At 44.3% G+C, this 13,583-nt stretch overlaps 1 protein-coding gene across 4 annotated transcripts in view; it reads right to left on the bottom strand.

The window, feature by feature from the left end:
• C1H5orf22 (chromosome 1 C5orf22 homolog) overlaps positions 1-13,583 on the bottom strand; it is a 142,409-nt gene that overhangs the window by 22,638 nt on the left and 106,188 nt on the right. For 3 of the 4 annotated variants that reach the window (XM_030209181.1, XM_030209206.1, XM_030209191.1), the window contains exon 8: positions 13,392-13,509. In XM_030209181.1, the coding sequence (XP_030065041.1) occupies positions 13,392-13,509 (118 nt within the window). Of the gene's footprint in view, positions 1-13,391; positions 13,514-13,583 lie in introns of all 4 variants that reach the window. The other variant, XM_030209198.1, reaches the window with a different exon arrangement.

Below are 13,583 nucleotides of genomic sequence, written 5' to 3'. Positions count from 1 at the left end.
TGTGTATTCAGAAATTTACAGTAATTCTGTGCTCTGATTCTGTTCTGGCGCTGTCATGAAATCGCCCACTTCGGTGCTGGACTCAATCCTGCTTGTTAACAAATTCCTACACAGGAAGGTGATTCCACACACTGTTAAACACTTTTTATTTAATTTTAGATTTCTATGATCATCCAAGTACAAGCATACCAAAATTAGAAGCAGTGCCATGCATTTTAATAAGAAACATTACTATAATCAGAACATTGTTTTCATATAGCACAGTACCGCTGCTTTACAACAAGTGTGTCTTGACTGCTCAAATACCTAACTTGCCTACTTCTTATCTCTTTTCTTTTTTTGTCCTAATATATTATGGTATGGTGAAACTTGTTCTTACCTGCTAGTTTCCTTTTCATGACTACAGTTAGATCAGTCCAGACTGATAGGTTATGTCACTCTATCAGCAAATAGAAGCAGAAAAGCTGAACTTTCCAGTGACATCACTGGTAAGAGCTACAGCCTGGAACTTATCAGTATGCTAATACCAATGCTGATACTCAGAAAAAGCACAAACACAGGATCCTACAGGAAACCCCTTGCACAAGACCTGAAAATCTTACAGATCTAACAGAGTGCAAGGTAAATGTCACGACTGATCATCCAAACATTGCAGTCTTCCTTGGTGGGAACTGGACCGGTCCAGCAGAAATCACAAGGTTAGAAAAAATGTCATATTCCTTTTCATCCTGTTAGACCAATCCAGACTGGAGGGATATACCAAAGTTCTATCCCTCAGGGTGGGAGGAGAGAGTAACTAGGTTTTACTAAAACTGAGCACACATCTCTTTTGGCATCCACTATAGCTTCTTAGTATTTTCATAGACAAGCAGAAGAAGAAACTCAGAATAAACACAATAACCTTAAACAATTTGCTAACCTAACCCTAACCAGATGAGCAAACGTGTGGACCTCTTTCATTTCTGGACAACTTGAAGAAAACAAGAGATATGCAGGAAGCATCATGCAAGGTGACAGTTGTTATATGACCTATTACTTTGCCCCAACTAAACATCTCAGAACCCTTGAGCAGGTCTCTGGAATAGTAGGAAGGACTTGACACTAATTGTGAATCCACGTATGTAGTATATATCCTGCTATGCCCCTGCTCCAAAATATACGTAGGAAAGACATCACGTTCCCTAAAGAATAGACTCAGTGACCACAAACATAACTTGAAATACTCCAGAGTTGACGCACCAGTGGTTTCACATAGCATTGAAAAATCACACAAGTTCGAAGACTTCTATTGTGTGGTAATCGACCATATTCCTAAATCAATAAGAGGGGGCGACGACATGATGGATTGAGGGGAGAGGACGCAAGCTATCTCCTCTCTAGGCAGCCTTCCCCCGTTCGCCCCGAATCCGGAAGGAAACTAGCTTGAAAAGTGACCAAGAACCCTGGCGAGCTGTTAGCCCCACATCGCATGGACAAGTTCGTGGTGCAAAACGTGACGGGGATGCCAGGAAATCCATAAAAAAGGAGCAAGACAAGGGACAAGGGGCCGCGGAACCCAAGATGGCAGCGAGCCCGGCCAAACCGCCGTCATTTTCAGACCCGCAAATGCAGCAGCTGACCGAGGCCGTGAAAATGGCGATAGAGCCCCAAATGAAACAACTCTCGTCCCAAATCACCAACCTGGAAGGACTGTTGGATGAAACCGCCGTCATCACCCCCGCCCCTTCCGTCATCACCCCACCCCCGCCGTCATCAACCCCGCCCCTTCTGTCATCAGCCCCACCCCCGCCCCCGCCGTCATCGCCCCACCCAATACGTCACCTCGCCCCGCCCAATGTCACCAAACCCCGCCTCTGTCGCCGTTAGCCCCTCCCCCGCTGGCCAAAAAACCGCCCAAAACCCACGCGAAAAAAAAAACATGCCCAAAAAAACCGCAACCCGCCGCGGGCAAAAGTTTCCCGCGACGGGTTGCAGAAAACCACCCATCTGGCAACCCTGGTCCTGGAGGGGCGAATGAATGTGATAGAGGGGAAAAAAAAACTATGGGGACATTGCAGGGTGGCAGAAGGGATTAAGGGCTGTGAAATAAGGATTCAGAGAAAGTGACAAGGGGCGCAAATGTGTGAGACCAGGAGTGGGATCAGAGTGGATGGGGGCGAGTTGGGGGGGGGGGGGGAGTCTGCATTCACGAGACCTTGTATCACCTACTAGATTGGTGGGAGATAGGGTTAACAAAAGGGTTAGGACTGGGGGAAGGGGGAAGTGTATAAGATCTGTACAGAGTCATTCACATTTAACGCAAGCCAGGATCTCAGAGACGGGCGAGGGCTGGGTGGAGCTGGGCACCTGGACCCCTGCTAAGAAAAATGATACAGCGCTAAGAACAAAAGAACAGAGGGTCGGGTATGACTAAGGGGACCCGTATTGTCTCTTGGAATGTGGGAGGAATTGCCACGCCTGTAAAGAGGTCCAAAATTCTAACTGCATTGGAAAGACACAAGGCGGAAATAGCCTGTTTGCAAGAAACTAGGCTAACGGAGGAAGAGCATCAGAAACTAAAAAGAACCTGGGTAGGAGAGGTGTTTTCGGCCTCAGCAGAGGGTAGGAAACAGGGGGTGGCGATCCTAATTCAGAAAGGAGTGGTGGCACGGGCAGAGCTGATTGCTAAGGACCCTCAGGGAAGATTTGTTTTGATACACTTGTGGCTCCAAAACCGGGAATTTCTCTTGGGTTCATTGTATGGACCCAATGCCTACACCCCAAGTTTCTTCCAGTCGATTATAAAGCACTGTGCGCCTTTACCACTCCCTCAAGTTAATACTGGCGGGCAATTATAACTTGATAGTAGACCCAGAATCGGGTACACCCAACCCTAGGATAGTGCCACAGGGAGAGGCCCGGACCAAAGCATTGCCTACATTCATGCACACATTGAACTTGGTGGACCCTTGGAGGTCCCTAAATCCGGAGGTCAGGGACTACTCGCACCTTTCCAGGGCACATGGGACTCTCACGTGAATTGATTACATCTTGGTGGATAGAGCGGTGTTCCCCTGGGTGCAAGACGCGGACATAGGACCTACGGAGATCTCAGATCACGCAATGGTGTGGGTGGAACTTGAGGCCCCAGAATTCTATCACACTAGAGGGGGATGGAGATACCTGGGATACCTGTATGGAGATAAAGAATTCACACAATACTTAGCTAAGAGATGGGAAGAATATGACAGATTTAACAATCAACATGCAAGCGACCCGAAACTACACTGGACGGCAGCTAAAGCAGTGTTACGGGGGGACAAAATAGCGTTCACCCAGGCTCACAAGAAAAAGCAAGCTAGAGCAATCTTGCGCCTTGAAACGCAGCTCAAAAAAGCGAAGAACTATATAAAAGCGCCATGCAGGGTTAATAGAGAGGAACTCCAGGTGAATCAGGTGGCCCTTAACTCCTTAATACACAAGCAAACCATGCGCTCCTCAGTGTACTACAAGTACAAACTGCAGTACTTTGGGAACAGAGCGGGGGAGCTCTTGGCAAAACTAGTGAAAGCCGGGAGACCTAATAGAGTAATAACAGCAGTGAGAGACCGTCAAGGCATACTCAAATATAAAAGCGAGGAGATGGCACAGATTTTCATTGAGTATTTTAAGGAGTTATATGATAAGAATGATAAGAGACCCGAGGAACCCACAGGTAGTCTGGAAGATTATTTGGCGAATCTAGGATTCCCACAGCTTCAGCAGAGGGACTTAGCACAGTTGAATCAGCCCATAACAGGGAAGGAGCTCCAGGGGACCATTGGGGAGCTGGCCCGTAATTCGGCGCCGGGCCCTGATGGATTCACTGGAGAATTTGATAAAACATTACCCAAGCTAGGGATGGGAGCGTTGTGTAAATACTTACACCATGTAATAGATGACAGAGTTCCCAAGGCACGCAAATGCAGCCCTTATAACTTTAATACCCAAGCCGAGGAAGCCAGAAAAAGGCCCATCTCCCTGATTAATGTGGATGTTAAACTACTGGCCCACATTATGGCGGGGCGACTAGGACAGTTACTGCCCCAACTAATAGGGGAGGAGCAGGTGGGATTTGTGCAGAACATACTGGCCCACATTATGGCGGGGCGACTAGGACAGTTACTGCCCCAACTAATAGGGGAGGAGCAGGTGGGATTTGTGCAGAACAGACAGGCAGGCAGTAATGTCAGATGGTTGCTTCTAGCTATGGCAAAATGCCAACAGGAAGAAAAATCAGCGCTAATCCTCAGTTTAGACGCCGAAAAAAGCGTTTGACAAAATAGACTGGGGATATATGTTTAGGGTCCTCCGCTATATGGGAGTTCAGGGATGGTTTTACGATGCTATGAAGGCCTTATACAACAAGCCACAGGCCACCATTATAATGAACGGGGTGAGGAGTGAGTCATTCAGAATCCGGCGAGGGACAAGACAGGGATGCCCGCTATCACCCCTCTTGTTCGTGTTGGCAATGGAACCGTTACTGAGAGCCCTGAAGAGAGAAAGGGGAGGTAGCAGGGGTAAAGCTGGTAGGGGGAACAGTTAAGACCCTGGCTTTTGCGGATGACCTGTTGATAGTCACTCAAGACCCAGAACGGTCTGTCCCAAAAATCATGGAGATAGTGTAGAGGTATAACGTGTACTCGGGTTACATGATAAACACTCAAAAATCACGAGCCCTGCAGGTATTGGAGGGAGATAATATGCAACAGTCAATGGCGCTGAATATAACGTGGGAAGTGGAAGCCCTTAAATATCTGGGAATTAGAATCCCCCGAGAGCTGGCGAGTGTGTATACATGGAATGTGAAAGGCCTGATGGATGGCACGAGGGTCAGGCTGCAAATGTGGCAGGGACTCCCCCTTTCTCTCACGGGGCGAATAGCCCTATATAACATGGTGATAGTGCCCAGATGGCTATACGTTTTCCAGACACTCCCAATGTATATGACCAGGAATGATGATCACAAGTTAAACCAGATGCTTCAAAAATTCCTATGGCGGGGGAAAAAGCCACAAATAGCGCTCTCAGCACTCCAGATCCCGGTGGAGTACGGAGGCCTGGGATTGCTAAATATGAGATGTATGACGATAGCTTGTGGGATGAGACATCTAAATGACTGGCTCCGAGCAACACAATACTTTACACCGACCGCACTAGAACTAAGTGCGGTAAAAGACAGGCATATAAGCCACCTGTTATGTAAAGGCAGTGGAGCCGAAGGTAGCCTGTTGACTCTCGCACAGATATTGCCGGCGGCAAGAGCGACATGGAGATGGCTGTGCCGGTTGTATAGATTTTCAAGCCACAGCATGCCGTTCCTTCCCATTTGTGTGAACCCGGACTTTGCCCCGGGAGGGATATATAAGACGTTTCATAATTGGAAAAGGAAGGAGGTAGAGTATCTGCTACATGTGTTGGACACAGAAGGGCAGATCAAGCAGTGGGCGGAACTCCAAGCCCAGTTTTCTCTACCCCCAATGGACTGGTATCACTATTTCCAACTGAAACACTATATAACCAGTCAGCCTAGGGAAGCGCTGACGGAGGATGTGCAGGAGGAGCTGCGGTCAGCCCTGTCATTAGGAGCACAGCAGAAAGTGCCATTGAAATTTTATCACAGACATCTTAAAGACATGACAGAGGAGTTGGACACAGTGGCTATAGAGAAGGCCTGGAGCAAAGAGGTCCAAACGAAGATCACAGACACAGATGTGAGAGAATACTTAAAGGGATACAGAAAGATCACAGGACTGACAGCATACCAGGAAATGCAATATAAATTTATAGTGCGAGCGAATATCCCACCCAGAAGAGCATTTCATATGGGGCTCTCCCCAGATGGTGCATGCCCGAAGTGCGGAAGGGAAGGAGCGCGGTTGGGGCACATGTTCTGGACATGCCTGAAAGTTAAGAAATTTTGGGCAACAGTGGCAAGGCAGATTTCGGTGTTGTGGGCCATAACCTGGCGATGTGAGGCGAGATTGCTATTTGGATGTCCAACTCTAATACAGCCCATACCTAAAGGGTGTAAAGCTTATGTAATGTGCGCCATTATGGTGGCGAAAAAGACCATACTACATAAGTACATAAGTAATGCCATACTGGGAAAAGACCAAGGGTCCATCGAGCCCAGCATCCTGTCCACGACAGTGGCCAATCCAGGCCAAGGGCACCTGGCAAGCTTCCTAAACGTACAAACATTCTATACATGTTATTCCTGGAATTTTGGATTTTTCCAAGTCCGTTTAGTAGCGGTTTATGGACTTGTCCTTTAGGAAACCGTCCAACCCCTTTTTAAACTCTGCTAAGCTAACCGCCTTCACCACTTTCTCCGGCAACGAATTCCAGAGTTTAATTACACGTTGGGTGAAGAAAAATTTTCTCCGATTTGTTTTAAATTTACTACACTGTAGTTTCATCGCATGCCCCCTAGTCCTAGTATTTTTGGAAAGCGTGAACAGACGCTTCACATCCACCTGTTCCACTCCACTCATTATTTTATATACCTCTATCATGTCTCCCCTCAGCCATCTCTTCTCCAAGCTGAATAGCCCTAGCCTCCTTAGTCTTTCTTCATAGGGAAGTCGTCCCATCCCCGCTATCATTTTAGTTGCCCTTCGCTGCACCTTTTCCAATTCTACTATATCTTTCTTGAGATGCGGCGACCAGAATTGAACACAATACTCAAGGTGCGGTCGCACCATGGAGCGATACAACGGCATTATAACATCCTCACACCTGTTTTCCATACCTTTCCTAATAATACCCAACATTCTATTCGCTTTCTTAGCTGCAGCAGCACACTGAGCAGAAGGTTTCAGTGTGTTATCGACGACGACACCCAGATCCCTTTCTTGGTCCGTAACTCCTAACGTGGAACCTTGCATGACGTAGCTATAATTTGGGTTCTTTTTTCCCACATGCATCACCTTGCACTTGCTCACATTAAACATCATCTGCCATTTAGCCGCCCAGTCTCCCAGTCTCATAAGGTCCTCTTGTAATTTTTCACAATCCTGTCGCGATTTAACGACTTTGAATAACTTTGTGTCATCAGCAAATTTAATTCCTCGCTAGTTACTCCCATCTCTAAATCATTTATAAATATATTAAAAAGCAGCGGTCGTAGCACGGACCCCTGAGGAACCCCACTAACTACCCTTCTCCATTGTGAATACTGCCCATTTAACCCCACTCTCTGTTTCCTATCCTTCAACCAGTTTTTAATCCACAATAGGACATTTCCTTCTATCCCATGACCCTCCAATTTCCTCTGTAGCCTTTCATGAGGTACCTTGTCAAACGCCTTTTGAAAATCCAGATACACAATATCAACCGACTCCCCTTTGTCCACATGTTTGTTCACTCCTTCAAAGAATTGAAGTAAATTGGTCAGGCAAGATTTCCCCACACAAAAGCCATGCTGACTTGGTCTCAGTAATCCATGTCCTCGGATGTGCTCTGTAATTTTGTTTTTAATAATAGCCTCTACCATTTTCCTCGGCACCGACGTCAGACTCACCGGTCTATAATTTCCCGGATCTCCCCTGGAGCCTTTTTTAAAAATGGGCGTTACATTGGCCACCCTCCAATCTTCCGGTACCATGCTCGATTTTAAGGATAAGTTGCATATCACTAGCAGTAGCTCCGCAAGCTCGTTTTTCAGTTCTATCAGTACTCTAGGATGAATACCATCCGGTCCAGGAGATTTGCTACTCTTCAGTTTGCCGAACTGCCCCATTACGTCCTCCAGGTTTACCGTGAAGTCAGTAAGTTTCTCCGACTCGTCCGCTTGAAATACCATTTCCGACACCGGTATCCCACCCAAATCTTCCTCGGTGAAGACCGAAGCAAAGAATTCATTCAGTCTCTCCGCTACGTCTTTGTCTTCCTTGATCGCCCCTTTTACCCCTCGGTCATCCAGCGGCCCAACCGATTCTTTTGCCGGCTTCCTGCTTTTAATATACCGAAAAATTTTTTACTATGTTTTTTTGCTTCTAATGCTATCTTTTTTTCATACTCCCTCTTGGCCTTCTTAATCTGCGCCTTGCATTTGCTTTGACACTCATGCTGTTTCTTGTTATTTTCAGACGGTTCCTTCTTCCATTTTCTGAAGGCGTTTCTTTTAGCCCTAATAGCTTCCTTCACCTCACTTTTCAACCAGGCCGGGTGTCTTTTGGACTTCCGTCTTTCTTTTCTAATTCGCGGAATATGTATGGCCTGGGCCTCCAGGATGGTATTTTTGAACAGCATCCATGCCTGTTGTACAGTTTTTACTCTCTCAGTTGCCCCCCTAAGTTTTTTTTTTACCGTTCTTCTCATTTTATCATAGTCTCCTTTTTTAAAGTTAAACGCTAACGTATTTGACTTTCTGTGTACAGTTACTTCAAGGTCGATGTCAAAACTGATCATATTATGGTCACTGTTATCAAGCGGCCCCAGTACCATAACGTCCCTCACCAGATCATGTGCTCCACTAAGGACCAAGTCTAGAATTTTTCCTTCTCTCGTCGGCTCCTGCACCAGTTGCTCCATAAAGCTGTCCTTGATTTCATCAAGGAATTGTATCTCTGTAGCGTGTCCCGATGTTACATTTACCCAGTCTATATTTGGATAATTGAAGTCACCCATTATTATCACATTGCCCATTTTGTACGCGTCTCTGATTTCTTTTATCATTTCTGTGTCTACCTGCTCATCCTGGCGAGGCGGACGGTAGTACACTCCTATCACCATTTTTTCCCTTTTATACATGGAATTTCAACCCACAGTGATTCAAAGGTGTGATTTGTGTCCTGCTGAATTTGTAATCTATCTGAGTCAAGGCTCTCGTTAATATACAATGCTACCCCTCCACCAGTCCGGTCCACCCTATCATTACGATATACTTTGTACCCCGGTATGACAGTGTCCCACTGGTTATCCTCCTTCCACCAGGTCTCAGTAATGCCTATTATATCCAATTTTTCATTTAGTGCATTATATTCCAACTCTCCCATCTTATTTCTTAGACTCCTAGCATTTGCATATAGACATTTCAGAGTATGTTTGTTGTTCTTATTTGCACGATGCTTAGTACCTGACACTATTGATTTGACATCTTTTGTCTGATCTTTAGTTGTATTTAAGGGCACCTGGCCTACCTCGGTCTGTTGTGCAACCTCACTATCCAGAAACCCTATCTTCCCTGTTTGTGAGGTATCTTTGCAAGATACCTTTTCCCGAACCATGCACTGTCGGCCTTCCCCCCCATTTCTAGTTTAAAAGCTGCTCTATCTCCTTTTTAAATGCCGACGCCAGCACGTGGAACAGGTAGCATTTCAGAAAATGCTAACCTAGAGGATCTGGATTTGAGCTTTCTACCTAAGAGCCTAAATTTGGCTTCCAGAACCTCTCTCGCACATTTTCCTATGTCATTGGTACCCACATGTACCAAGACAGCGGACTCCTCCCCAGCACTATCTAAAATCCTATCTAGGTGACGCATGAGGTCCGCCACCTTCACACCAGGCAGGCAAGTCACCAAGCGATCCTCACGTCCACCAGCCACCCAGCTATCTATATGCCTAATGATCGAATCACCAACTACAACAGGTGTCCTAACCTTTCCCTCTCGGGCAGCACTTGGAAACATATCCTCAGTGCGAGAGGATAGTACATCCCCTGGTGGGCAGGTCCTGGCTACAGGAGTACTTCCTACTTCACCAGGGTGATGCTCTCCTTCTAGGAGACCTCCCTCCTCCAAGGTAGCACAAGGGCTACTAGACTGGAGGTGGGACCTCTCTACAACATCCCTGTAGGTCTCCTCTATGTACCTCTCTGTCTCCCTCAGCTCCACCAAGTCTGCTACTCTAGCCTCAAGAGAGTAGCCTCTAGTAGCCTGGTTGGACTCAGCGGGTCCCTCACTCTAGTACTGGAGAGGACAGATGATTCATTTGATGAGGATTGAAAGAATGGTACTGAAAACACAAAGACCGATGGAAAACTGAGCGTATCAACAAAGATGGCGGGCCCCTTTTTGGATGACATTGACTCCCACAGCCAGAGGGCAACTACTGAACATCTAAACAAGGCTAAATGTGAATGATGGAAGCAAGGACCCTGGGGGGAAGGGGAGGGGGAGAAATGTAAAATTCTGGAAGGCGGTTGTTGCAAAGTTTAGAATGTTATATGTGGAGTTGTGATTGTCTTCTCAATAAAATACATTTAAACATAAGAGGGGGTGACAGGGGTAGATATCTAATACAAAAGGAACAAAGGTGGATTTATAGATTAAAATCTTTGACACCAAATGGACTGAATAATCGAGTGGAATGGAAAGCCTTTCTGTAGTAAAGGTATTCTGAAGTGCTTGTCCCTTTAAATCATAGATCCACTCCGATAGGCGTGATGACGTAAGGGTTGACTTTAAAAGCTGCCGCAATTCTAGAATTCATGTATCAGAAAGCAAACGGTGGTAACAGGTGAGAATAAAACTAAGAGGAATTTCACTCCAAGAACTTTCTAATCTCTCTTGACATTAATATAGACTGTGTACTGTTTTTCAGATTCCTGTGATAAAGATTTTGGGTCCAGCTCCTTATGAAGCACCTAGTGAAACAGGAGCTTGCTGTCGGGTGTACCCAGCGGTCACAGAATGTACCACAGCTAAGTACCAGTTTTGCAAATATTCCAACATAAGGGTTGATGTAATTTTAACTTGAGGTTTTTTAGACTCATGACGATACTCGCCAACCGTACATATTTTAAGAAAAGAAATTTTTCTACTGTGCGTTGAGCGAACCGGACTGCTGAGCTAAAAATTAGCAGCAGGTACCGAGTGTCTGAAGTCTTTTCCTCGCATCAAAGTGAAAATTACAAAAGCTGAGAGATAAACTTGCTAACAGTGTACTTTAAGATACTCCATATAATAGTAATGTTACTGGAAAGTTCAGCTTCGCTGCCTCCAGCTGCTCTAGGGCGGCATAATGCACGCACACATAAATCATCACGCACATTCCTGAACCTTCACTACCCCAGCTGTAAAGGAGTGAAGTATAAATTAACATATGTATCCAGTTTCTCCTATATAGGTACGCAAATATGGAACGAATTACCTAAATCAATAAAAACAACACTCAACGTAAATAATTTCCGCAAATTATTGAAAACTAACCTATTCAATACAGCATACTACAATAATCCATCCTAAATACTAGTTAATTAAAATTTTACATCGAATCTTCACTTAAACATTATTCTGTACTTCCCGATGGTCCATACTAATCAACAAGATTAACTTGAACAATCAGGAAAATTAAACTTTAATCTATCATGATTGAAGTTAATCCAACACCTTTTATTTCTGATTATGAAAATGTACTTTAACTGTACACTTAATCCTCTCTGTCCCCTTCACCTTAAATATGTATTTCTCTTCTGGAATTGGTTATGACCATTACGGAAAATGTAAGCCACAATGAGCCTGCAAATAGATGGGAAAATATGGGATACAAATACTACAAATAAATAACCCATTTGTCTGGACTGGTTCAGTGGGTTGAAAAGGAATACTGAATTCTGGCCCATTACTTTGCTCACATTCCTTTGGGCTTTCAAATCAATCAGATCCAGCCTCCAATATGGCTACATCACCATGAGCCTTTGGTTACATTTCTCTCTCATTAACAACCTCTACCTCCTTCATGACCAGCATAACAATTGCAGAAAGAGTCTTAGGCCAAGGGAAACAGATTGTGGCTCCTTCCATAAGTGACAGTGTTGATATGTGAGTGATGGTTGAGCTCCTGCTGCTGGTGATGGTTGAGCTGAAGATACTGCCCTTACTCTACTCATATTTTGCCGTTTCATGGAATAAAAAACTACATATTTAGGTATACTTGAAGCTTGTGGCTATGTCCTCGAGTGTTCCAGCCAAATAAACTGACCTGGATGTAAAGCTGCAAGAACATCAGCCTGCTCAGCTTTTCACATCTGGTTCTCTCCTATCTTCTGAAAGATTATTCCATGAAAAGAGAACATTAAGCCTTACTATTTACAGGAAGGCCATCACTCATAACTGGATTCCTGAATAAACTACTCCCTAAGTTCAGAATGATGGTGAGTCTGAAAATTACATTGCTTTGCCCTGCTCAAAGCACAAGCCTGTCAGCTGGGTATTACTATCTGAATGCAGTTTTGCCCTCTAGAGAAACAGTTCACTGCCTGATTTGGATATGATAAGGTGGTGCAGCTGTTGGTAATTGTTACCTAATAACAGTTTACCCTGTGGTTGTCCTTTCAATAGCTGGATTCAAATTACCTCTTTTTTTTTTAACCTTTAATGAAGAAGGTTTTGCTTATGTTTATCCAAGTGGTGATTTCTCCAAGTAAACTGTACATGAGAATAGTAAGCTATTGTTCTTTGCCTTCTTGCTTCATTTGAGATACTACAATGATTGCTCTGCTTCTCTGACATATTCCCTCAACTACATTTTACACTTCATCAATTTCATGATCAGGTTTCACAGAACCACTGGCTTTCCTCTCATTTAGAAGAAGGTGCTCTGCCACAAGACACAGCCCTCTGTTTTACTCTTCTTACAGTATTCAAGTTTTTATCAGTGCGATGCTTGCATGAGTTTCTGAAGAGCGCCTGAACAAAACAGAGCCCTGATTACCTGAAATTCATGACAAATGGAATGGCACAAAGATAAGTATTACAAATTTCTGAAAGCTGTTATCTTTCTTCAAAATACAATAAAAATTTAAATGAGAGGAGTTATCTTAATGATTTTGTTTAACTGTCAAAGGAATTAAGCTTTTTTAGCTAGTATTTCTACTTTGATGAGATTAACCACTGCTTAAAAAAAAAAAAAAGAGGTCCAGTTTGCAATGCAAATCTCACAGTAACATTTTCAGGAGCTGAGACCAGACAAAACGGAAACAAAATTGTTGTTTAAAGTTATTCAATGAAAATAAACCAGGCAAATAACATACTTACAAAAAAAAAAAAAAAAAAAGCTAACAAATGTTTCAGGGTTTACAAGATTTGTTGAGGAAAGGGGGGACCTTGGTAGCCCCAAAATATTGTTACTTTAAACCTGTCAGTCTTACAAAGATATTTTCTCTGCCCAAATACTTTGTTGCACAGCACTCCCCCTCTCTTCCTCAGGGAGAGAGACACCCTGAGTTTCCCTTTTTTTGATCTAGCAGTATTCTCCTGCTTCATGAATCTCCAACTGAGTTGAAATCAGGGCTGGGATCCTGATAACATGGAGGCATATTTTCAAAGCACTTAGCCTTCCAAAGTTCCATAGGTTTCTATGGAACTTTGGAAGGCTAAGTGCTTTGAAAATATGGTAGATAATCATTTATTCACAACTCACCCAGGATTAGAAGCCCATTGCTGCAGCTTTTCCTCACTATCATCATCACAAAAATCTGCGAAAGCAGATTCCAAGTCCTCCAGTTGTCGAATGCGGGTTTCCACACAGTCTATTAAGCCTTCCTTGGAAAACACATATATAGTAGCTTAAGAAGAGGGTACAATACCTCAAACACATTATATAAACTTTAAA

The sequence above is a fragment of the Microcaecilia unicolor genome, chromosome 1 (assembly GCF_901765095.1).
Source record: "Microcaecilia unicolor chromosome 1, aMicUni1.1, whole genome shotgun sequence".
NCBI classification, from domain to species: domain Eukaryota; kingdom Metazoa; phylum Chordata; class Amphibia; order Gymnophiona; family Siphonopidae; genus Microcaecilia; species Microcaecilia unicolor.
Note: the sequence above shows the minus strand (reverse complement) of the source record. Positions and strands in the feature narration are given on the sequence as shown.